The sequence below is a fragment of the Armigeres subalbatus genome, unplaced genomic scaffold (genome assembly GCF_024139115.2).
Source record: "Armigeres subalbatus isolate Guangzhou_Male unplaced genomic scaffold, GZ_Asu_2 Contig1745, whole genome shotgun sequence".
In the NCBI taxonomy this organism is placed as follows: Eukaryota; Metazoa; Arthropoda; class Insecta; order Diptera; family Culicidae; genus Armigeres; species Armigeres subalbatus.
The window spans coordinates 58,231-83,268 of NW_026942556.1; the positions used below are offsets into that span (position 1 = coordinate 58,231).

At 39.0% G+C, this 25,038-nt stretch overlaps 1 protein-coding gene across 11 annotated transcripts in view; it reads right to left on the reverse strand.

Moving 5' to 3' along the window:
* The window catches only part of LOC134203298 (moesin/ezrin/radixin homolog 1-like), a 142,186-nt gene that overhangs the window by 31,154 nt on the left and 85,994 nt on the right, over window positions 1-25,038 (reverse strand). The window contains exons 1-2 of one of the 11 annotated variants that reach the window (XM_062678169.1): window positions 5,362-5,513; window positions 4,631-4,788 (exon numbers count right to left, since the gene is read on the reverse strand). The exons of 3 other annotated variants lie outside the window; for them this stretch is intronic. In XM_062678169.1, the coding sequence (XP_062534153.1) occupies window positions 4,631-4,651 (21 nt within the window). In that variant the 5' untranslated portion in view covers window positions 4,652-4,788; window positions 5,362-5,513. Of the gene's footprint in view, window positions 1-4,630; window positions 4,789-4,865; window positions 5,211-5,256; window positions 5,514-25,038 lie in introns of those variants that run through there. 7 more of the 11 variants (XM_062678171.1, XM_062678174.1, XM_062678175.1 and 4 more) reach the window with 7 other exon arrangements.

A 25,038-nucleotide genomic window follows, 5' to 3' on the forward strand; every position in this document is an offset into this window, starting at 1 on the left:
GGATTCTTTCACGAACTGGCTGTGTATGTGTAGACAAGACTAGACTAGACTATGGGACTCTTATGCCAATAAGGCCAGTATACACAAAGTCACAAACGTAATTATCAGGGATCACTCTAGACCATGCAGTTTAACCATGACCCCTTTTCATCCTATTATTTAGTAAAGATTGTAGAGGTTGCATTCACGGGATGCGCGGAAATTTATTTTCAGAAGTTTGGACCTTTTTATAAATTTATGTTCTCCGAAGGTATTTACGGACAGTGTTGAATTCTGGAAAAAAATGACTTTTAATTGCGAGAGTGACGTTTTTGAATCGTTGTTTCAACTTGCCCCGCAACACGCATTTCTTTTACCCCGATGGGTTAAAAATGCGGAGCAATTTCAAACGACCATATTACAAAAAAATAAACGGACCTTCCATCGATTTTTATAATCATTATGCTTATTCAACATTAAATGATTGCCTACCATGCAAATTTGATGAAAAAACTCAAAAAACATAATTTTGAGATCTGTTTCATTGGTTTGGATTTTGCAAAGGGCGAAAAATAAACAATGACAGGGATTGTTTCTAGTAGCTGCAATCTTCCGGGAATATCAGTCAGAAGGGGAATAGTTTGTTAAAAAAAAAATAATCAGGACACTCGGTCATTTAAGATCTAAATTACAGCTTCCGTTTCAACTTACCCCGCATTTCAACTTGCCCGGTGTACCTTAAGCCTTTCGACAAGAAATTACGGGTCACGTATTTTGCCTTTCCAATTGCAATTCATATTAGTGAGCATGAGCATGAGCCTAATGCTCGGTCAAATTGCATCCAGCTCAACTAAGTGTGTCATTTTAACGTTTGACTTGTTAATTATGGATGAACATAAAATCCAACAAGCTATGGAGCAACAAGTAACCCGCGGTCAACGAATAACTCGAACGGGAAATAAACAAGAAAAAATACCCTCTGCGATTATGCCGACGTTCAACAGAACCACATTAAGGTACGTGAAAGTTGGATTACCATGCATGACCATTCTACCGAAATCCTCTGAAATGTCATAGTTGTTACCAGTTTTGCCACATAAGCATTAGATGTCCGAAAGACCGATCCATGCTTCAACTTCGAAGCACAACACCGCCATTTTTTCATTGATGCCCAGTTTATCCAATGGAAAAAAAGTGGTGAAGGTCAAAATTGAATACAAGCTATCTTTCCCAGAAACCCGTAAAATAATTTAAAGCGGTAATAGTAACGCAAAGGCTGTTGTCAATACGAGACTGGACAACAGGAAAATCAAATCAATCAATTTTACCTTAATCAAATGGCATTTGTTCAATATACATCAACAGAGTTATAGTCCTAAGCAGTGTTGTCCTACACTCTGTGCAAAAAAATCTAGTCTTTGATTTTACTCCATCTAAAACGATTTTAAAATCTTAACGAAGGGTCTGTCTCATTTGGAGAAATAAATCGAAATAAGTGACATTTCAATAATTATCAAATAACCCTGCTCGCAGAGCAAGATTACTGTTGACAGATATCGAGTAATTTTCCATCGATGTCCTATTGGAAGGAATTGCTGGGTAGCACGAGCCATTCTTATGACCGGGTGATTTTTTTAATTTTCGAGTGACAGTTCGTTTTAAGTTTAATTCTCCAAATGAGACAGATCTACGTAATTGAAACTAATAGAGGGTTATTTGAAGTTTCTAAATGTCATTTCAAACTGTCAAAAAATGCACGCCGGAGTCACAGGGGCACGCGCGCTGCAAATACACTCCAGTGCATTTTTTACTCTATGACACTCCAACAATTGGAATGTTTGGGAAGAGGAAAATGTGTCGAGAACCTTCGCTAAGAGTTTGCGTACTTCAACAAACTACCGAGTACCAGAGTAAAGGGTATGCTCATCGCGCTACGACGGAAGAATTGTTAGATGCTGTTCCACGCCGGTTTTAGTACCTGCCCATCAGTAGTGACTAACCCCTGAAAGCCAGGAAAGATCAGGCTGGTATGGAATAGTGCAGCCAAAGTAGACAGTTCTCAACACAGTTCTGCGTAAAGGTCCTAGCTTACTTATTCCTCTATCCGCTGTACTATTCCGCTTTCGTGAAAAACCTGTGGTGAGTATGTCACGAATGGTGAAATGATTCACCAACATCGCATAAGCCATGAGGATTTCTGATGCAATAAGATCCAAAGTAACAGCCAAGCATCTACCTTAAGGATGTAGCCACGTTCGGATTCAGCTGTTCACCATGTAGTGCTCAATAATACATAAACAACAGAAACGCCAAGGATTTTGCGAAAGATTTCCCAGGCACAAAGTGGGGTAAAGAACCCAGTCTTTCTACAGAAGGTAGGTGGTTCCAAGGGCCGGAATTTCTGTACCATCTCGAATACCGCTAGCTGCACAAAACAGCAAACTAAGCATGATCACTGAAGAAAAACTTCGAAACTGTGTTATGTATGGTATTCTGAACAACGGACATACAGTAGAAGATTTTCTAAATGATTATGGCTGGTAAAATCGGTTACTTATATGAGTACGGCCTGCAAACGATGCTCGAAGAACTAAAGGTCAACGGGCACCAACGCCACTGTGTTCTGATTTCGCAAAACATGTTATGGCTTGTAAGTCATTCAAGAACCAGCGGAAGAAAGTGGAAAAATGCTCAACGATCTATAAACAGTCACATTACGTCGATGAGAATGGAGATCGGTGGGCGCGGATCCGAAAATCGTCGGCGGCGGCGTTTTCGGCGACATTTAGTCATTTGGCTGAAATGCCGTTGTGCCGAAATGGCTGTTTGGCCGAACATTTTGTCTGACCGAATAGATCATTTCCGATCTCTGAAAAATCCGTTTAGTAGAAATGGTAAGCCATTTGGGCCGAAAATGTCCTTTCTGCCAAACAACCATTTCGACCAAACGGCATTTTCTGCTAAATGAACTATTCGGATAAACGGCAAACGATCAGTTCAGTCTAACGACACTTTCGACTGAATGTCAATTTCTGCAAAATTACCATTTCTGCCAATCGACCATTTCGGCTAAATGGCATTTACGGCCAAATGAGCTATTCGGCTACTTTTTTAGCCAAAGGAACTGTTCGAATAAACGACATTTTTGGGCGCCTGACCCTTTCATTCAAATAACATTTTCGGCCATATGACTTAAGGCTAGGTGGGTTTTGGCCAAATGATTTGTTTGGTCAAATAACATATTCGGTCAAAAAACTTTAGGCCTTGTGGTCTTCAGCCAAATGACTTCTTCGTTCAAAAATTATATTTCAATGGAAAATCCTTCGGAATTTGCACTCAAAGTTCTTCTTAGCTTTTACGGGCCTTACGTGAAATTGTATGGAATTTTCAAGGAAATGGTATTTTCACGAAAAACAATCTGGAGTTTCAACGCAATGTTGTAGGGATAACAATCGGGAAAATCCACGGAATATGACATTAATCGAGTGCGCGATCAAACGTAAAACCATTACTGCGTGATTCATCTGTTTTGAGTGCGCATTTGTTCGTGTTTTCTATCGTGTGCTTCTACTCTGATTTCTTTTTTGCCAATTTTTATGGAAAACTTCTAAAGTTTCAGGGACAGTTCATATTTTAGTGGTTTTACAGACCTTTTGTATTCATTTGTGCCATCAGTTGACGAATTAAAACAAAAATGCTTATCTTAGAAAACAAAACAATTCCTTAATTCCAACTCCAGTCAAAATAAATAAAAGCAGTCATGATATAGAAATGATATTTCTATGAACGATCCTCTTGAGGAGCTCTCTGAAAAACATTATGTGGAAGTTCATGAACGCATTTTTGGAAAGAATTCCGAGAAGATGGACTGGATATGACGAAATCCTTAAAAAATCATAATTTTTCTGAAAGCTTTCTAGAAAAACGAACAACCATATCTAAAGGATATTTAGACTTGCTTTTAGCAGAAGCTATTTGTTATGAGTAATATTATTTGATAGTACACTAGTGAAAAAAATGATCTCATATCCATAGTGTTATATACCAATCGACTCAGATGGACGAACTGAAATCATATTTGTCTGTGCGTGTGTATGTATGTGCGCAAAAAATACTCTCGCATATTATGGCACTTATATTTAAATGATTTGTTCGCAACAAGTTGCATTCGACGGGGAATCCTGCCCCTATTAAAAATTCGCCTATGGGCTCAAAAGTTATTGCTAAAATACTATTTTTATATGCACGAGAAAGACACCAACACCGCTAGGTGGATTAATCTGGGTGTTTCTGCATTACCCGGCTTTTAGCTTCCTCAAATGTAGCAGGAGTTAGAAAAGGAAGAACAACAGGCTGTGTGTTATTTTCCATTTTGAAATAAAGGGATTGTTTTACAGCAATACCTTTTAACTTCCTAAACTGTAGCGTTTCGGCTCCAACAAATATCCAAACAAGAATATTTTTTTAGACATAATCTGAATTCGGATACTTAAAATTAAGCAATTAAAATGTACCATATAAAATTCCAGTGAAATGTGAAATTATGTTGGTCAGAAGAATCCACTATCAAACTTCGAAAAGAGCCTAGTTTTACCTTACAAATATAACATCGAAATTTGCAAAATATGTAGAAAAAAAATGCATTATTTACCATTTTTCCGCTTGCAACCATTTTGATCGTTGCCTTATTTCGATGGCACTCGCAACGAACCGCAACTCACTATTTCCACAAACACCTGCAAGGGTCGAATGTTTCTCCCTTTGTAAACCACTTTCAATTTCACACTATTTCCAGCTGCTCTGCTTCACCTGTGTAGATGATCCAATTAACACAATTGAACAACAACAACGCCCTCCGTATTATCAAATCCAGCCCCAAAAACTACCGTCACGTTACGATTCGCACCGATTCACTTGCCGTAGACACCAAATTACATTAACCCACAAAGAAAAACGAAATGACGAAACTACCGACTTTCAATCAAAAACACATCTATTATCTAAGTCACACACATAAGTCGTCTTCTACGGTTGCTTCCACTGGACTAGAAAGGCAGCATTCAGTGCCTCCACATCCAAACCTTTCGCTTTCGGAAGCGTCCCAAATGCGCACCCGCCGTTGATGACCGTTGACCGACCGAGTGCCGCACCGAACCGCAACAACCTTTTTTGAATTCACACAAGCCAAAATTCAAAAAGGGTTTTCAGCCGGACGGAATCTTCTTTCTTTCTGGTAAGGTTCTTCTGTTCTTCGGCAGCAGCAACGATCACGATCACCTTGAAAAAAAGATCCCACCCGAGACGACAAGAACCACACAAAGGAGGCCCAACCAGACTGTTGGAACCGAACCACCAGAAGGGTGCGGCTTCTTGATCACCTACAGAGGGTTTTGGAAATCCTGGACTGAGGGGAAAGCTCCACGGACCGAACCGAAATCGGAGCGAATTACTGGGAACTGGAATCGCAACAACCGCCAAATGTGAACTAATCGCCGACGCGACCAGTTTGACCAGAAGACCCCCTCGGCGCGCGTAGCAGGCAGGCAGAGAGCGCGCGCGATGATGCGCGCACAGTTCTTGTTGCGGATTTACAGTTTGCGACGTGACATGATCGCATTGCGTTGCGTGCACTTTGGCTTTGTGTTGATGCGAATGTGTGCGGCGCTGCAAATGTTTGAACAAGAGGCACCCATATTACCCCGGCCGGATCGGATTGGTGATCGCAAGCTCAGCCGCCTTCCAGTTGAATGAATACGAAAAGGTGGTATCGTGAGGCAGCTCCAAATGGTGATGTGGTGGTGTGGGATTACCACGACGGGGCAGTTATGTATACACAGGGTTGCGAATAATTCTGAGATGATCATATTCTATTTTAAAAAAAATCTCCTGTAAATCTTAAAAATGTTATTGAAATTTCTGAATGACATCTTCTGCTGAAATCAATGATGTACGTTTCACCCAAATTATTGGACCTTTTGAAATTGCTGTAGAAGTACTCTTCGAATCTCGCGAATATTATCTGAATTAATAAAGAAGGATTTCTTGGAGGATTCCTGTAGAACTTCTTGAAATGAAAACAACAAGGTTATAATAACAGGTTTTGTGAAGTAGATCAAGATTTTCATAGAAAAATATTCTAGAAAAATACTACTTTTTTACTACAGTTTTCCTTCTTCTTTCTTCTACCTTTACATATTTCCTTTCCTTTTCCATATTACCTCTTCCTTCTTCTTTCTTCCTTCATTTTCCGTTACCATTTCCCTTATTTCTTCTTCTTTCTTTTCTCTTCCTTTTACTTTCTCCAGTTTTCATCATTCTTTCTCCTTCTATTTTCCTTAAACCTTCTTTATCCTTCCATTTTCCTAATCCATTTTCCTTCCTTTTTATTTCTTCTTACTTCTTCCTTCCTACTTCTGCCTCCCTCCTTCTTCCCTTTTCTTTGAGTTTTATATCACACCACTCACTTCTCAGCATCTCGCTTGTCACATCGTAATTATCATCTTGTCACATCCCAAGTCATCATTTTCATCATTGAATGCTTAATTGTTTTTCTACAACAAATATGATTTTGAAAAAGTATCAGCGGCGCGTGCTTACTCTCCATCTACATGCTGATACATTTACAGTTACATCAAACAACTAAAAACCGAAATACGCCGCTCCAAAGTTACGAGGTGATAATGCAAAAGATAGGAAAAATAACACGGTGTGTAGTGCTTCCCCGAGTCACCTTAATAAAGAAAACCCAGATTAATCCACCTAGCAGTGATGATGCCTTTCTCGTGCATTATAAAATATATTGAAAGAATCACGCTCTTTAGGAGAATAGATCACATTTTTTCGATCATTTTGCATGTTTTTGCATTAGTTAAAATGCATCGCCACCATTTTCGGAAAAAAATTTTTTTTTGGTTTTGAATTTTTTTTCCAAGGGGGGACCCTTGGGAAAAAACAATGATTTTTCAATAATTCCAAAATGCAATGTCCGATCGAGCCAATTTTCAATAGCAAACAATTAGACCGCATTCCCCGTCGAATGCAACTTGTTGCGAGTAAATCGGATAATGCTAAGTTCCAAAAAGTGTGTCTACAAAATTTGTACACATACACACAGGGCGCCGCCTACAAGAAGTTGGCGGAGGAGGTCCTAGGCGAGACGGCCAAGGTGAGGGCACTCACGACGGAGGTGAATCTAAAGGTTAAAGACCTGGACGAGATCACTGAAGTCGAAGAGCTCGTCACGGCACTGCGGCGACAGTGTGAAGTGGAGACGACCACCGCAGCCGTTCGGCTACGGAAAGGTCCGGCAGGGACGCAGGTAGCATTGGTTCGGCTATCTGCAGCGGACGCCTCCAAGGTAGTCAAGTTAGGGAGCGTCAAGGTGGGATGGTCGGTATGCCCTGTGCGCATATACGAGCAACCCGAAGTTTGCTTCAAGTGCCTGGAACCGGGGCACAAGCAATGGGACTGCAAAGGCCCTGACAGAAGCAATCTCTGCCGACGCTGCGGATTGGAGGGACATAAGGCACAGTGCTGCACGAACCCTCCCAATTGTTTGATTTGTTCCAGCAAAGCTGTGAACAGCAAGCACCCCATGGGGGGTTCGATGTGCCCGGCGTTTAAGCGTGCTGCAAAATCAAAGTGCAGGTAACGCAGCTGGCTTGCTCGGCCTCGCCCGAGTGTTTGGTGTGCGCAGGTTTAGAGGAAACGGCGGAACACGTGTTGTTCGTGTGCTCACGTTTTCGCGCAATGCGTGACCACATGCTTGCCACATGTGGTCTGGACACTACCCCGGACAACCTAGTTCGGAGGATGTGTAAAGATGAAGTTGGCTGGAACGCCGTTTTATCGGCTATCGCCCAAATCGTCTCGGAGCTACACAGAAGGTGGCGCGTGGACTCAAGGATGGCTAGTTCAGGCGCAAATAAGAGGTGGTCCAAGGGATCGGAGTCGGCTTCATGGGTCATACCGGTGGTCATGCTCTGTGGTCGAACTCGATCCTTTTATCGAACAAGTGCCCGCGCGAAGAACAACATGGTATCGTCGCTTTCGCGGCGTCGGTCAACCGGGCGGGTTCCGAGCCCGAGGACGGAAAGAGGTCCTCGTCAAGGCTGGGGCAGGCGTAGGCCTCGCGTCGACAAGTCCCTCTGTGTGCTGGCGAATAGGCCCTATCGCAGAAAGGTCAATTTGGGGTGCACGCGGCATCATCATTCTTGATACCAGTCGTGCAGAGGGAAGCAGGCGCGAAGTCGACCCTTCCCACCTTCCGAGGACATAGGGCGTGGTAAGGCCACCTGGAAAGCCGGCAACGCGCTGGCACGATACCATGGTGTTCTTCTAGAAAAGCGAGTTACGATGTTCGGTGCTGCAAGGACACGCAGCTAACCTCGAGGGTGCGTCATGCACTGGCCCCCCTTTGAAGCATTACTTTCTGGTTGTACCGAAGGGACTATGGGCTTGGCGGCAATGGAAACGGTTTAGCGGGTCGGGAATGTAGTCCTGCCTCCCTCGGTGATCCCTAACCCCGCACTTCCTGGTCAACCCAGGATGTCTGTTGAGCAGATTCCCCCTCCATTGTTTAGGAAGAAAACAAAAACACATACATACATACACACATACAGACATCACCTCAATTCGTCGAGCTGAGTCGATTGGTATATAAAAATCGGCCCTCCGGGTGTAGCATGCGTATCACGTATGTCACCGACCCTAGTTCAATTCCATAAAATCGCATTCCTTGCGGTATGCCGTATATAATTCTAGACTCCATAATCCAGCGACTCATCAAGTCGATGCCTTTTGCAATGCTTATGCACTTCGTTTTGGAAGTGTCGTTTTACAGAGTCATCGCTTTATGGTTGTTCCCAGGGCAAGCTGTTCCCATGCTACCCGTCGCACGCTAGTGCCGACGGTGTGATTTATATAATGACTTCAGGTACCTCCAAATGGGAGCTCAAGTTAAGTTAAGAATTTGAATTAATAAACAGTCTAGTTTGAACGTTCGACGAGTGTGTAACGTTTTAAAGATATCACCCGCCGAACAGTTAACCTGTTACATGGCGACCAGTGAACAAGTGGCCGAATCCGGCAATTAATAAAGTGAAAAAGACTGGTGAGCCGGCAGGAACCGTCACCCTGCCGGCTGAAGAAAATGTACATAGTTGAGTGGCTAAAATGGATTTAAATGATGCCCGGTATGTCCCAAATTGCGGTTATCACACCATGTGTGTAATTTAGTTCTCGGGTCGAGATTTGCTGACGCAGGACACACAGAATACACAAGTGCACCAAAGTTTGTGTACAAGTCGATACGTGTGATCTATAAGATTGAATCAGAAGCAACAATAACAAAAACCTACGACCATCGCCTCAGTAGGAGATCGGGATTTATCAATCAAAATGCCTCGTGAGTCAACGCTTGGAAACACGAGACCAAAAGTGGAGCTGCAGGTGGATCTAATTATCGAGTACAGCACAAATCGCGCAACATAATACATGCAGTTGGCGCAGGTGAAGCGAAAAGTACATACGTGTTCACGACGGCACGGTTGATGTGGTGTCCGTCCGGTCGAGCTACGCTGATTTTAGAATAAAGTGCCAATATCGAGGAAGAAAGACATCGACATTAGCTCCGGATGCCGCCGTCGCTGTGCTGTCACACAGCAAAATCATCTAACACCATAACCTGGATAAGGCATGTAACCCAATGTCTTTTGAACCGCCGAAAGACTCGACACGGATGGATTCGCTGAAAACATTTAGCAAGTATGCAGCAGTAACCAGGTAATAGCGGAATTTATCTAATTTTAAAAGAAAGTGAGTAAAATGAACAACATGTTGTTTGTATGTACGCATAAAATTATAATCTGTTGAATAGTGCTATCTTCTAACTGTCGTGCGACATTTTTCTCTATAGATGAGCTCTAGTTTAGTTTCTCCCTTTTCTTGTAAGTCTTGGAGTAAATGTAGATTTTTATTGATGATTCAAAATTACAACTTTACGTCTTATATTAGGTTTTCGTACTAATTGTTTAACTGCGGTATTGTTTTGTTCGCGCGTATATTTGTTCGTTTAAAACCAAAAAAAAAAAAAGCACACAATGGGAAAGTAATTAATAATAATACTAAAAACCACTTATAAACTTCAACGAAAAACGAATTTGAATTTTCTTTACATTTTACGAAGAAGTGAATCTTTTTATGCGTTTTAATGAAATTACAAAGGCATAGAAACACGGTGAATCCAATATTTAGCATATAAAAATAAGTGTTTTTAATCGAAGAAATCGTAAAGCAGTCGAAGAAAATCGTTAAATACATGTTTACGTTAAAGAAAATTCATGTTGCAACTGAATTGCGCAACACAAAAGTACAGTACACCGAAAAAATTCTTTATATTGAATATATTTGTCGCACAAATTTTTTTTGCAATTTGGCGACCCAAATATATGCAATTTGTAACCACACATAAATTCAATAACTGCATATTAGAGACCACACATACATTTTATTTGATTATAGATTATATTTGTACTTCGCGTGGAGAGTGGTTATGTGTGCACTAATTAGAATCATGAATAAAATTAATGGATTTTTGCCAATAAAAATGTGTGGAATTTTTGTAGTGTAGAATCACTCGAGTATGGGTGACGTTTAGCAGTTTAGTTTAGAGTTTTACTATTTATTTATTTAAATTAATATGATCATTGCCACAAATGCACATAATAATTAAATTAAACAGTAAAAGACTAATAAATTTGAAGAACTCAGCGAAAAATTTATATAAAAAAAAAAATCATTATTATTATTATATATTGCTATTTATAATATTATTGCTGAACATATTATTGAAGAATTGAAATTACAAAATTATTCAAATTAACAAAAAAAAAGAATAGATTTTATTTAAAAAAAAAAAGCTATCAAACTTGTTAGAAAAGAATCCCAGTGTAACTAAAAACTTACTTACAATTCTAAACAAACATCTTTTTTTGTACGAAGTTGTCATAAATTTATCTACTTTGTTGCAATTAAGCGTACTAATCCTAAACTACACTTTTGAGTTAAAGACTCCGTTGTGCATTTACACCTTTCTGCTGTCAGAAATTTGACAATTGCAAAAATACAATTTAATTTTATTCTTTTTAATTTTTATTCATATATTTTGTTAATAATTCAGTTGTATCTTTTTATTTGTGACTAGATTATTTATAAATAATGTCATGGCAAACTCTATTACCAAAATTTCGAATAATATCAAACATACAACGTGTATCATACGACGGAAATTTGTCCTTGAAAGGAAATTTAAATTATTTGCAAACAAACTCAAGCCGTTTCTTACTTAAAACTAATGTCCAAAACTGACCTATAAAAAAAAACATATTAACTCATCAAACTGCTAATTTTATTTTTTCACCTTAGCGTTACTTCATGTAACCATTCAAAAACATGTTTTTAAGCCTATCTAAATTTGTTTATACATTTGAAAATAATCATTTAAATGAACTATGCATCTTAGTTTCAGGTTAAACTTAAAATAAAATGACAAAAAAAGTTTTGTAATTTTGTGTTTTTCTAAAATGTAAGCACAATATTCCCATTCATGCAATCTCATTTTTGTAAAGTTTTTGGCATCGCCAAATTAGGTACCCATTTATAAATACTTTCATGAAGAGTACACTCAACTATAACATTTTACTTTTTTCTTCGAGCAAAAAGTTTTCACTTTGATCATCCAAGGAAGAAAAAAAAACATTTATTTGCATTCTTTCTGTATTACTTAATTTATTTTAACCTAATCGTACAAGTTTCTTTCTCCTCTATCCTACTAATCACCGTATAAAAGTGAATGGCTATATTTATCTGGCTCAAATTTGCCTTCAAAATTAAAAACAATGCAAATTTCGTAAACATTGATCATTACCAATCAATAACAAAAAAAAAATGATCAATCAAACACAATATTTGGTATTCATTATAAATTTATCCCTACACTTACAAAAATCTCCGCATTATATTCATGAGTTCAAACATGGATTTTGCAATGGGGGTAGCGAAATGGATTCCATATTTTCGACACATATATTCCATGCCCCCGCATTCATTGCATGAGTGTTCACACATACTATCCATGTGGGTCATAGTAACCATGTGTGAATTTGTATGCAATTAAGTATGTGCCGACGCATGATATGCATATTTCAAAATACATGGATTTTGCCATGTGTCGATTTTCCTGAGTTATACCCTTATTTTTTGTTTCTTCTTTCCAATAATAAAAAAAAAACATGTTTTCCTTCTCGGGCTATATTTTACATTTTCACAAATAGAGGTGAACTCACAGTACTTTCATTTTGAACGTTTAGTTTTGCTACTACGATGTAAAACGTTAAGAATTTTTCCCCGTGTTATTAATTTTTAATAAAATATACCTAAAACAAAAATATCTTATAAATAATAATATATAAAGAAAATATAAAATTCCAAAATCAAGATTTGCAACATACTAATTTTTTCAAATATTTCTGATATTACTAAAAAAAAAAAGTAAGATTTAAATTCAACACAATAATTATATTATAATGAACTCATAAACAAAAGCAAAATTAACAATTGAAAAACTCAATTCAAAAACAAAACTGTTATAATTTGCCAACAATAACAAATAAATAACTTTTAAAAATCATTAATAACAACCCTCGAATAATGAAAATTTGAATATAAAATGTAGAAATATAAATAACGATATGATTAGATATTTTTAAAATAAAACTAAACAAAATACAAATAAAATGGCTAAAAACTTTATAATGTCAACTACAAAAAATACATAAATAATAATATCAACAAATTACAAAGTAAGCTCAAACATATTTATTTCATATTATTATTTATTACGTAATTACTGGGCGAAAAGGCTTAAAATCCCCAGAATTTCGTTAAAAAACCAATACATTTCATTATTTATTTACTCAACCCCTGGGCGAAAAGGCTTAAAATCCCCAGAAGGTTGTTAGAATTAGGAAACAAAATCATAATATTCTCTTTAGCTATGCGAAAAGGCTTAAAATCCATAGCAAGGAATGCCTGGGTGCTAAAGTGATAGAAAAAGGGTTTGCAGGCCTGCACCCACGTATTTATTTATTATTGAATTTTAAAATATTGCCCCAGATGCCCGGATTAAAAGGATACCGGATGCCCGGAAGAATAAATGGCCAAGCTCTAGTGCTTGTTGCCTAAATTAATTTGAAAAGCGACCAGATAAGTCTGCGCACGCTAGTTTTTTTATTATTACCCGGATGCCTGCCTCAATGAAGAGCAGAAGGACGTCATAGAATATAGGAAAAATTGTTTATCAGCTATAATAATTTTGTCATGGATAGCGACAACGTTGAAAAAAAAATCAAGAATGTTCAAATATATATATTTAATACTTTATTGATTTTTGATCTGTCCTTAATTATATGATTTTTTCTATGCAACATTAATTTTTCTACTATATATTTCGTGAGACGTAACGAATTATACAGAAGAAATAAAACCGCTTTTGCAAAATTCATATTGAGACCTTTTCGCTTAAATTGATTAAATTACCAGTTCCATTTCTTAAAAACAAGAAAATGTTATTCATTGCAACGTTCAAACACAGAAGCCTGATCAACTTCATGTGTACGAAGCAGTTACAAATGAAGAAGCATTTCTTTTACCTAAACTCGGTTTTGTATATTAAAACGTAGATTTCACAAAATTATCGGTTCGTTAGAGAAAAACTAAAGGTATTTGAATGAATGTCTACCGATCTTCAGTAAATAATCCAAAGCATATTGGACAAAAGCATTATTATTATTTGTATAACACTACTTCAACTGCAATTTAATTATTTAAAAATATATATATAGAGTTTTTTAGTGGAATGTACACTGAAAAGTGGAGATTATTATTGCACACCTTTCGAATTGATATTTTAAAAATTAAAATGATAGCATATTCTTAAATACTAATGAAACTTATCCTTTATTTTGAATCACACGAAATTGAGAATGCAATTCACCCATTATCAGATAGAATTATGGAAAACAACCACCAACAAAATATCATAACAAACATATTGCCATTGCCATTGTACCATGTGAAATCATTCTTTTCGAAAGGAGGATGAGCTTAAAATGTAAGAAAGAAAAATTTACTGAAGGAACAGGATTATAATCATTGTAATTTGTGAGAGGTATTTGAAGTCAAAATTAAAAATGATCTTCAATCATTTTTCAGTAAAGGGTGGTGGTGTAGCATGCGTATCACGTATGTCACCGACCCTAGTTCAATTCCATAAAATCGCATTCCTTGCGGTATGCCGTATATAATTCTAGACTCCATAATCCAGCGACTCATCAAGTCGATGCCTTTTGCAATGCTTATGCACTTCGTTTTGGAAGTGTCGTTTTACAGAGTCATCGCTTTATGGTTGTTCCCAGGGCAAGCTGTTCCCATGCTACCCGTCGCACGCTAGTGCCGACGGTGTGATTTATATAATGACTTCAGGTACCTCCAAATGGGAGCTCAAGTTAAGTTAAGAATTTGAATTAATAAACAGTCTAGTTTGAACGTTCGACGAGTGTGTAACGTTTTTAAAAGATATCACCCGCCGAACAGTTAACCTGTTACACGGGCCTCCTATCAAAATTTTGTTTTTGAAGCAATATTATAGCCTTTACGTACACTTAGTGTACGAGAAAGGCAAAAAAATCAACTATTCGGCCAAATAACACTTTCTTCCAAAAATTACCCTTCGGTCAAATAACCTCAAACCATATTTCTGCATGTTATGAAAATTATTTGATATTTTGGGATAAAATATAAATGTGTTCCCTATTTCAATAACTTCGATAACGAGTAGATAACAGAAGCTGATTTTAAAAAAATAAAAATTAAGAATAAACAAATTACTAGTGACTGGGTGACAAGAATGAAACAAGAATTTAGTAGTTAGATTTGAGGAACGAGAATTAGGAAGGGAAGTAAGAAACGAGAAATTAGAAATGAGAAATAAGATATGAGAAGTGTATAAATAGAAATACAGCTCTCTTCTCATTTCTCAGTAATCACTTCGAACATCTTACTTTATAATGAAAATAAATTCTTTAATTACCGAAAGACTTTCTAAAATGCTTATCAGACTACGTGAGTTCTTGGGAAACCTGTTAAATCTTTTAATTTTGAAAAACTTCCCAGAAGCGCTTCTTGGAACTCCCAGAAGACTTTTTAAATATAAAATATTGGATAGACAATAGAATTAGCTGAAAATTTGATACTCTTAAAAAAATCTTGGAAATTCTTAAAATACATTGAAAATTTTGAGTTTTGGAGAATTTATTGAGGGTCGTGGGTTCGTGTCCCATCGAAGGGAAAGTGGTTACCTTCAATACATTTTTCAAATCAATATCTTCCACATAATGAATGAACATATTCACATATGAGTTTTCACAACATTGTAAATTAATGTCCAAGTCGGGTGGTTTAATCCCCGGAATATAGGAAATTTACTTTGATTGAACAGAATTTTCCTTCCAAGACCAAGCAGACTTCTCTAAAGAAGTATTTAGGATTTGTAAAGGATGTGCGAGTATGCTAAGCTTACTTTCTAGTGAATTATCTCCTACTTATTTTCGACCTGCTCAACCTCACGGGCTGACGAAAGCACCTTAAAAATCTGCGTAGACACCCAGGCTACGGTACCACCAGTGTGTCTTATAACTGGGTTGACTTAATCGCAAAACCGTCCCAGGTATACGAAACCCGTAGAACACCTCCGGCGTCCACGCCCCTATCGGGGATAAACGTGAACTCGTTCCGGGTCGACAAACCCGTTCTGAGAACCAGAAGAGCACGGAAAGCTAATTAAAGGACGTAAGGATGCTCCACACTGGACGCAACATCAGACTGTTGTAACTTCCGTAAATTATCGAAGAACATCCTGAAATTTACAATGTTATGGAAACTCATATGTGAATATGTGCGTTATGTGGAAGATATTGATTTGAAAAATGTATTGGAGGTAACCACTTTCCCTTCGATGGGACTCGAACCCATGACCCTACAGTACGCTAGACTGGTGCTTTAACCAACTAAGCTACGAAGGACCTCCGTCGGCCTTCGCAACCTAGCGGATACTGAACGAGCTCGAGATTCCCAAATTGGACGCATAGTCAAATCACTCGCAATCCATGCGGTCGGGTCTGAGCTTGACGACCGACTGGCAATAGCTTACACAACCTCACTTGATCAGTACAGTTGCTGATGAAGAATGTGTACAGCCGCCAGACATTCTAAATACTCACGCTCCTCTAATGTGAACGTGTACTATACACATGTGGTAGTGTTGGCTTGAGAAATGGATTGCGAGTGATTTGACTATGCGTCCAATTTGGGAATCTCGAGCTCGTTCAGTAGCCGCTAGGTTGCGAAGGCCGACGGAGGTCCTTCGTAGCTTAGTTGGTTAAAGCACCAGTCTAGCGTACTGTAGGGTCATGGGTTCGAGTCCCATCGAAGGGAAAGTGGTTACCTCAAATACATTTTTCAAATCAATATCTTCCACATAACGTACATATTCACATATGAGTTTCCATAACATTGTAAATTAACGTCCAAGTCGGGTGGTTTAATCCCCGGAAATAGGCAATTAACTTTGATTGAACTGATCCTGAAATTGTCAAAAAGGTCAAGTTGAACCAAGAAGCTTTCGAATCATAGAATTTTGATACCTCACTATAGCCTAAATAGGAACGCTACACAACCTATGATCGTGTACAAGGCCCACGTAACTAGGAAGCTCAGAAAATTGCTATGGTCAGCGAGACAGCTTTGTTTTTTCGTCAACTGTTATACAATTGTTCCTACCATTATTATTAAGATTATCGTCTCGGACTTGACTTCGAATGGATACGTACCTGAAATCGAAAAGAGAAAACAAATTTTATTAATTTCTATTGTAATTATTGTAAAAGGAAAATCTACCACAGAACAAAATTTATTGATGATGAACTAATTATATAATTAAAAATTAGATGACTCCAGGCCCTCCTTAGCTCAGCGGTGATGCGGTAAGATGCGCGGCTACAGAGCGAGACCATGCTAGGCAATTTTCGGTTTGGAAATTGCCTCGATTATCCAAAAGTATCATGGTGTTAGCCTCATGATATACGAATGCAAAAATGGTAACTTGGCTTAGAAACCTCGCGGTTAATAACTGTGGAAGTGCTGAATGAACACTACGCAGCGAGGCGGCAATGTCCTAGTGGGGTATGTAATACCATTAGGAAGAAGAAGAAGAAGGTTTCAGGCTACCAAACAATTGGCGTCGCAAATAATACACTTATTTTATCATCTGGATTCATTTTAATAAGTTATGCTATCTATGGGAAAGATTAAATTTAATGTAAAGTGAAAACGCGAGCTAATTGATTTATTTTTCGGACCGCACAAAGCAGAACAAAATATCTCAGATCACGCGACCGTTCTGCGTGCTATTCGGAGCATGATCAATCGCGCACTCAACACACAATCAAATATCCCAAAAGCTCTGCGTCTTATACGAAACATGGCAATCCGCAAGAAATTATTTACTTTCCGACTGCACACAACAGAGTTCAACATCTTGATCTCGCGATAGTTCTGCGTCCGATACGAAACACGATCGATTTACTTTCCGACCGCACAAAACAGAACTGATCATCCAAATTTTGCAAAGGTTCTGCCATCGAAAATACATTTTGCTTTCTGACCGCACGAAACAGAACTAATCACCCGGATCTCACGAAAGCTCTGCGTCGGATACGGAACTCGACTATTCGCGCACTGATTGATTTACTTTCCGAAAGCACAAAACCTACAAATAAAATTAACCGAGGATAATTTGTTGCATTTGTCAAGTCCACAACAAATTTTTTTAAATTTTTTTTAAAAGAATTTGCTGAAAAAATCCAAACAGTTAGCAGAGTAAATGCCAGAGGATTTCCCGAGGACATTTTGGCTGAGGATGTTTTGACGAATTTGATGAGATAATCCAGAATAATTTTCCAAGGAATTTCCGGATAGATCGCCGAGGAAATTTTGACGAATTTTCCGAAGAAATGGACGAGAAAATTTTGAGGAAAGAATTTACCGAGTAAATCCCGAAGAATATTCCGAGTAAATTCCGAAGAATTTCAAGAGGAATTATCAGTGATTTGCTGAGGAACTTACAAAGAATTTCCTGAAGGAATTGCAAAAAATGTCACAAGGTAGCTTTCAATGAATATCCCGAAATATTTTCGTAAAACTTGCAAGATAAATTCCGAACAATTCCTCGAGTGAATCTCAAAGAATTTGGTCTAGTAAATTCCATACAATTTGTCGAGGAGTTCCAGAATATAAAAAAATCCAAAAAAAATCCGCGGAGCTCACAAATAATTTGCCACGGAAATCTAAAAAGAATTTCTTGAAAGGATTTCGAATAATTTTCCGAGAAAACTCCTTAGAGCAGGACTGCAATTTTTCAGTTTCAATGAGAGATTTGTGGTAATAACGACATGGTGATCGGGGGAACGCTCTTCCCTCATCGACCGGTTCACAAGGTCACGTGGGTCTCCCGTGACGGCTTTACAGAAAATCAAATCGACCACATCTGCATCAGCCGAAAATGGAAACGGAGCCTTCTTGATGTACGGAATAAACGTAGTGCCGATATCGCGTCTGATCATCACCTCCTCATCGGCGAAATACGCCTGCGCATTGCGCGGATTCGTCGGCAGGAGGAAAGGGTTGGACGACGATTCAACACACGCCGACTGGAAGATGCCACGGTGAAACGGTCCTTCGTTGAAGAACTGGAGACGCGTGCTGCAGATATTCCGGAAGGTGGCAGCGTGGAAGACCAATGGACCGCCATCAAGAATGCCTTCATCGTCACCAGCGAGAATTATCTGGGCAAACTGCGCACTCAGATAAAACAATAGATCACCGATGAAACCTGAACGAAGATAGAGGAGCGAAGAGAAGCCAAAACCGCGATAGAGCGAACAAAAACCAGAGTATCCAAAGTCTTAGCCCGTCAACGATACTCGGCTCTGGAGAAGAAAGTGAAACGCGCATGTCGACGGGACAAGCGAGCGTGGGCGGACTCTCTGGTCGACGAAGGAGAGAGCCGCCGCAATCAGGGACATTCGCCTCTTCTACGATGTCTCACGACGCTTAGGCGAGGTGAAGACGAATGCAACGATGCCTGTGAAAAACGCCAATGGTCATTTATTGACCGATCCAACTGACCAGCTGAAACGCTGGTTCGAGCACTTCGATCAACTTTTTCAAATGCCAGCCAGGCCACCACCACCTCGGCATGATCTATCTAGGATCCGATGTATAACACGCGTCAATGCCGAAGCTCCATCACTGCTAGAGATTCAAACATCCATCCAAAGCATGAAATCGAATAAAGCCCCAGGGGTCGACCGGATATCAGCCGAGATGCTCAAAGCTGACCCGGTCGACTGGATGCAAATATCTTAGCAGGGGCGTCTCGTGGACTTTTGCTACACCTGTTCTACCATGCTGATAAAAAAAAAGATTCATCAAGCTGAGTGGTTTCGAATGAAAGTTGTGCATTTAATCTAATATTACAACCTTTTCTTGTACAACTTAACCAAATATTAGAAGAAAAACCCAGATTAATCCACCTAGCGGTGATGGCGCCTTTCTCGCGCAAAAAGGTAATGAATGTAGCCTTTACGCTTACACCTCGATGATGTACAAGAAAGGCAAAACAGTTACACAGTCTAATGTTATGATAGAAAATTTACACTAGTAGACGACAGATGGCGCTGCTAAAAGTTTCTCGAATTTCCTATGTTCGAATTTTGACTTTCGGACAATTTCATAGTACTATGAAACTGAACGAAGAGCATACTTACGCCTAAATGCGTGCAACACGAGCATCTTTATAGTACGATGAAACTCTTAATGGGAAGCCACGGATAAAATATTCATAGATGCAAGGCATTTTTCATAACACATTATTGTTCTATGTGAATATGTCTGATCACTATTTAAATATTATCTTTTTTTTGCAATTTGCAATTATTATGAAATTCAATAGTGATCAACAGCGTTTTAGTCTCTGTCGGATGCAACTTGTTGCAAGAAAATCAGTTAAGAGTTTCTATGTGAAAATTTGGCTAATGTTTTTATGGCATTTTGTGCACACACACACGCACACACATACACACACACACGCACACGGACAGACAGACATTTGTTCAGCTCATCGAGCTGAGTCGAATGGTATATAACACTATGGGTCTCCGGGACTTCTATCAAAAGTTCGAATTTGGAGTGAAATGATAGCCTTTCGGTACAACTTAGTTGTACGAGAAAGGCAAAAACAATTTAAATAGAAAGGATTTACAAAACAATAAATAGCTTATTAATCTCTTTTGTTACAAAAATGTTTTAAATTTAGATGCACTTAAAATTTTAAACTCTCGCAAATCGTCTTAAATCTAACTTGGTAACAGTTGGCAATAACTGGATATTGCTCAGAATAGAGATCTTTCAAATCAGCTCATTCCACAATTCAGGGTACACGGGCCCCATCGCCGCTAATATTTAAACTCTCACATATTTTGTTGATATAAAAGAAATGTTATTAACCATTATTAGTATAATAATTATAGTATATAATTAGTAAGGTGACCAGACGTCCCGCATTTCGCGGGACAGTCCCGCATTTTCGCCATTTGTCCCGCGCTGAAAAGAGTCCCGCGAAACGTCCCGCGTTTCACTTACTTCAAGATAATGTCCCGCGAAATAAAGAAATATTTAATAAATAGCAGTAAACGTTCTTCAAGAACTTATAAGATTTTGAAAATTAATTATATCAATTAATGATTTTCGATTTTCGTCACATACAAAGCATCTCTCCGGAGGCTTGTTTAGCTCTTCCTTACTCTGTTTGTTACTAATGATAATTTTATTTAAGATGTAAGAAATATAATTTGGACGCCGAAAAGAGGTTTCCCCAAGGGTTTCTCATATTGTCATCAACATCATTTGTATCTTTCCGTCTCCCACAAAATTATAACTATGGTAGTGCAACGCCGAGCAGCAGCACAAGCACTCACTTTAAACACGTGTTTGTTGGTTTCCAATTTTATTTCGTCTTGAAGTCTAGCGAGTTTGAGGAATTTTGACAAGCCTGCTTTGGTGTATTCTAGTGACCCTAGTCAAAAATATTTTACTCAATCTGCAACAATAACAATGCTTTTAAAGTGAAGAACTGAAATCATTTCAAAATTCACAGAAATAATACATTTTTCGAGATTTTTCGGCTATACAGTCTGATTTATTAGAACAAATTTTTAAATTTTGTCCAACGTTTCGGCATCGGGTTCAGGGAAAAAAATTGCTCTTCGTTATGGAACGCCTATCATACTTAACAAAAAGCGATCATTTTTTTTCTCCTGGAAGAAGACATCGAACCCGAGGACGAAACGCTGGACAAAATTTAAAAATATGTTCTAATAAATCAGACTCCAACAATGCTCCTTTGGCTCAGATTCTGACAGTTCTCAATGCTCGATTGGCTCAAGATCTTTGAATGTAGGATTCCTCAAGGGCCCCATACGCCTGTCACTGGCGTACAAAGCTCGTGTACTCTGCATCGAAGCTTAGAACCGGTGCACCGGTGTTAGAGCGCTATCGTTAATGCGATCAAGCAGGTATCTCAAGCATACTACATCATTATATTGCTACATGATTGAGTGTTTTCTTTTGATAAAATATCGAAAACAAAAGTGTGCATAAAAGTTACTTCACCATAACAAAAAGGTAGTACACAGATAGAAAAATCCACTGAAATTTATGCTAAAGATCATCACATAAATGGAACGTCATTATTAGCGTAATTCCACGCGTGATATAGCCTAAATGTATACAATATTGGACGTGAATCGTCAATATTGCTTGCAAGTTGTAAGCAAACTTTTTAGGAAGAGGACAATTTCCGCGTCGAATAGTGTAAATTAATGCGTCTCAAGTTTTACGTGCTGTTTACTTTTCATTATTTTTTTCTGTGTAGAGAATTAACACTGTTGTTTACATTTTAGAACCAAATCCAGATGTCGCACATGTCGGGGTAGGGTTTCAGTGCTCCGCCTTCTCCCCGTGGGATCCCTACCTCAACAATTTCAACTTACACCGTGTTCGTATGTTATTATTTCAATAAAAACTTCACTTGAAATCTGAGCAAGTTTGACGAATTTTAAGAAGCTTGGATCTTTTTTTGTTTCGAGCTTATAGAAAAAATTATGATAAATCGTCTGTCAGTTTGCGGGGAATAATAAAAAAACCTGAGTAAGATGTAGACATCACAGAGAAACAGACGTCTCACTCATCACATGTTCCATCGTCCAGCTTTTTAACGGTGGATTCAATTTTCTGTAGGTGGTCGATCGGCCACCGATGGCGCTTCCATCGGTTTTGTTTGTGTTTGACGTTTGCTCACTACCGCCATCTGGTTGCCGCTTGACCACACACAGGGTATTTAGCATTGGGCGATAATGTTTTCATGACGATGATTTTGATTGCATTTTGTTCTAAGTGAGACGGCTGTTTATCTGTGTAGACATTTTAAGCAAATTTGAGCGCTCTGCCTAATTGCATAAAACGAATAATATGATCACTTTGAATGTTAGCTAAATGAATCATGCAACCAATACAAATAAGTTTAACCATCAGGAACTCGCATCGTTGTAAAAAGTTGAACAGATTCAACAGAGGTGGGATTGTGTGATTGATCCAGGGCCAAGCGAGTTCCAGAGGAGTTTATCAAATTTTAAAGTTTTGACTTAAGCACACTTTTGAATAAAAACAAGGATTTAAAAAAAATTGTCCCGCGCTGGCACAAAATATATCTGGTCACATTAATAATTAGTATACAATTATTGTTTGATGCGACCCCAGATTGTGACGACCAATTAGTCACATTTAGAAGCTGAAATGTGTTCCAGTTATTTAATTCTTCAAATTTAGTGAAAACTATACCTTTTCTCTATGTTGATTGATTTTAAGTATTCTTAAAAAACCATTATTTGATGTCTCTTTTGAAAACGCAAACACTAATTTAATATTGTTCTTGATGCATTGCATATTCATCAGGAGAAAAAAAGAAAAAAAGAAAAACTTTTTCTAATCATCGAAGTATGAACGAAAGCGTACGGCGGTGCGCCTTTCGGCAAAGCACAGCACAGTCGACACTACGATCGAGTCTAACCGAAGGTGCGTCGCGTCGTTGATTGTTCTCGCAGCGCGTCGAACGGGTTCGACTCCTGCTGCGCGTATAGCAGAACTTGCATCTAAACGTGCTTGCTTCGCATGCGAAAGAGTATGATGTGAGGAAACGGAGAAAGCTGGCAACGCTCACGCTGGTTCTCTGCGCGCGGAGAACGAGTGAGCATACCAAGGAGGAAATTATTTCAAATCATTTGTCATGGCGCAAAACATAAAATTTGTCTTTTGGCAGCGCTGCTGTTGGTTCTTCATTATGGATCGTACGACTGGCAAAAGCTTTCTTTGTGATGGGGTGTGGTGTGTCGGGGAAACACACATTTAGCTGCAAATTGACTGTACGCCAAGCATGTGGCGTTAACTTGATCTGCTTACGAAATATTTTGTTTCTTTAGATGTTTAGATGTTAAAATCATTGGAAATATTACGTGAAACTTTGTTTAAAAAATTTACTGAGTAAATTATTTGCCCTAATAATTAATTACCAAGAGTCAAGACATTAATTTCCTACTTCTGACCTAAAAATGGTTACCTGTTCCATGAACAGGTAGAACGTATGGACGAGTCGCCTCTGTATCTTAGTGAAGGTGCCCAAAAAGGGTGACCTGACTGTATGCGATAACTGGCGAGGCATTATGTTGCTGTGTACCGTTCTCAAAGTTCTGTGCAAAATTATCCTAGCCCGGATTCAGGAGAAGATCGATGCGACTCTCCGGCGGCAGCAAGCCGGATTCCGTGCCGGAAGATCCTGTGTGGACCATATTGTCACGCTCCGCATCATTCTGGAGCAGGTCAACGAATTCCAAGAGTCCCTTTACTTGGTATTCATTGACTACGAAAAAGCTTTCGACCGTCTCAATCACGAGAATATGTGGGGCGCCCTGAGTCGCAAGGGAGTTCCTGAGAAAATCATCGGCCTCATCGAGGCACAGTACGAGGCCTTCTCGTGTAGAGTGCTGCACAATGGGGTCTTGTCCGACCCTATACGGGTTGTAGCTAGTGTGAGGCAAGGATGTATTCTATCACCGTTACTGTTCCTCATCGTAATCGACGAGATTCTGGTAGATGCGATTGACCAAACCGCGGGCCGTTATGGTAGCCTATAACCATGGAGCACCTAAACGACTTCGAATTGGCTAATGACGTTGCACTCTTCGCGCAACGGCGCTCTGATATGCAGAGTAAGCTCAACGACCTTGCCGAGCGCTCCTCTTCGGCAGGTTTAGTCATCAACGTCAACAAAACCAAATCGTTGGATGTAAACACGGTGACTCCTTCCAGTTTCACAGTAGCCGGGCATCCAGTGGAGAATGTTGAAAGCTGCCAATATCTTGGTAGCCAAATGGCGTCAGACGGCGGCACCAAGATCGACATAGGCGCACGGATCAAGAAAGCAAGGGCTGCCTTTGCGAGTTTAAGAAATATCTGGAAAAACAGGCAGATAAGTGAACGCACCAAAATACGAATTTTCAACTCTAACGTGAAATCTGTGCTGTTATACGCTAGCGAAGCATGGTGTGTATCAGTAGAGAACACTCAACAGCTGCAGGTGTTCATTGACAGATGCCTGCGGTATATAATTATAATAATCACAACTGGATCTTAAACAACGAGCTCCATCGTCGTTGTCACCAGAGGCCGATAGCAACAGAAATTCGGGATCGGAAGTGGGGCTGGGTCGGCCACACTCTACGTAGGGGCGGAAACGAAACCTGTAAACAAGCATTAGACTGGAACCCAGCA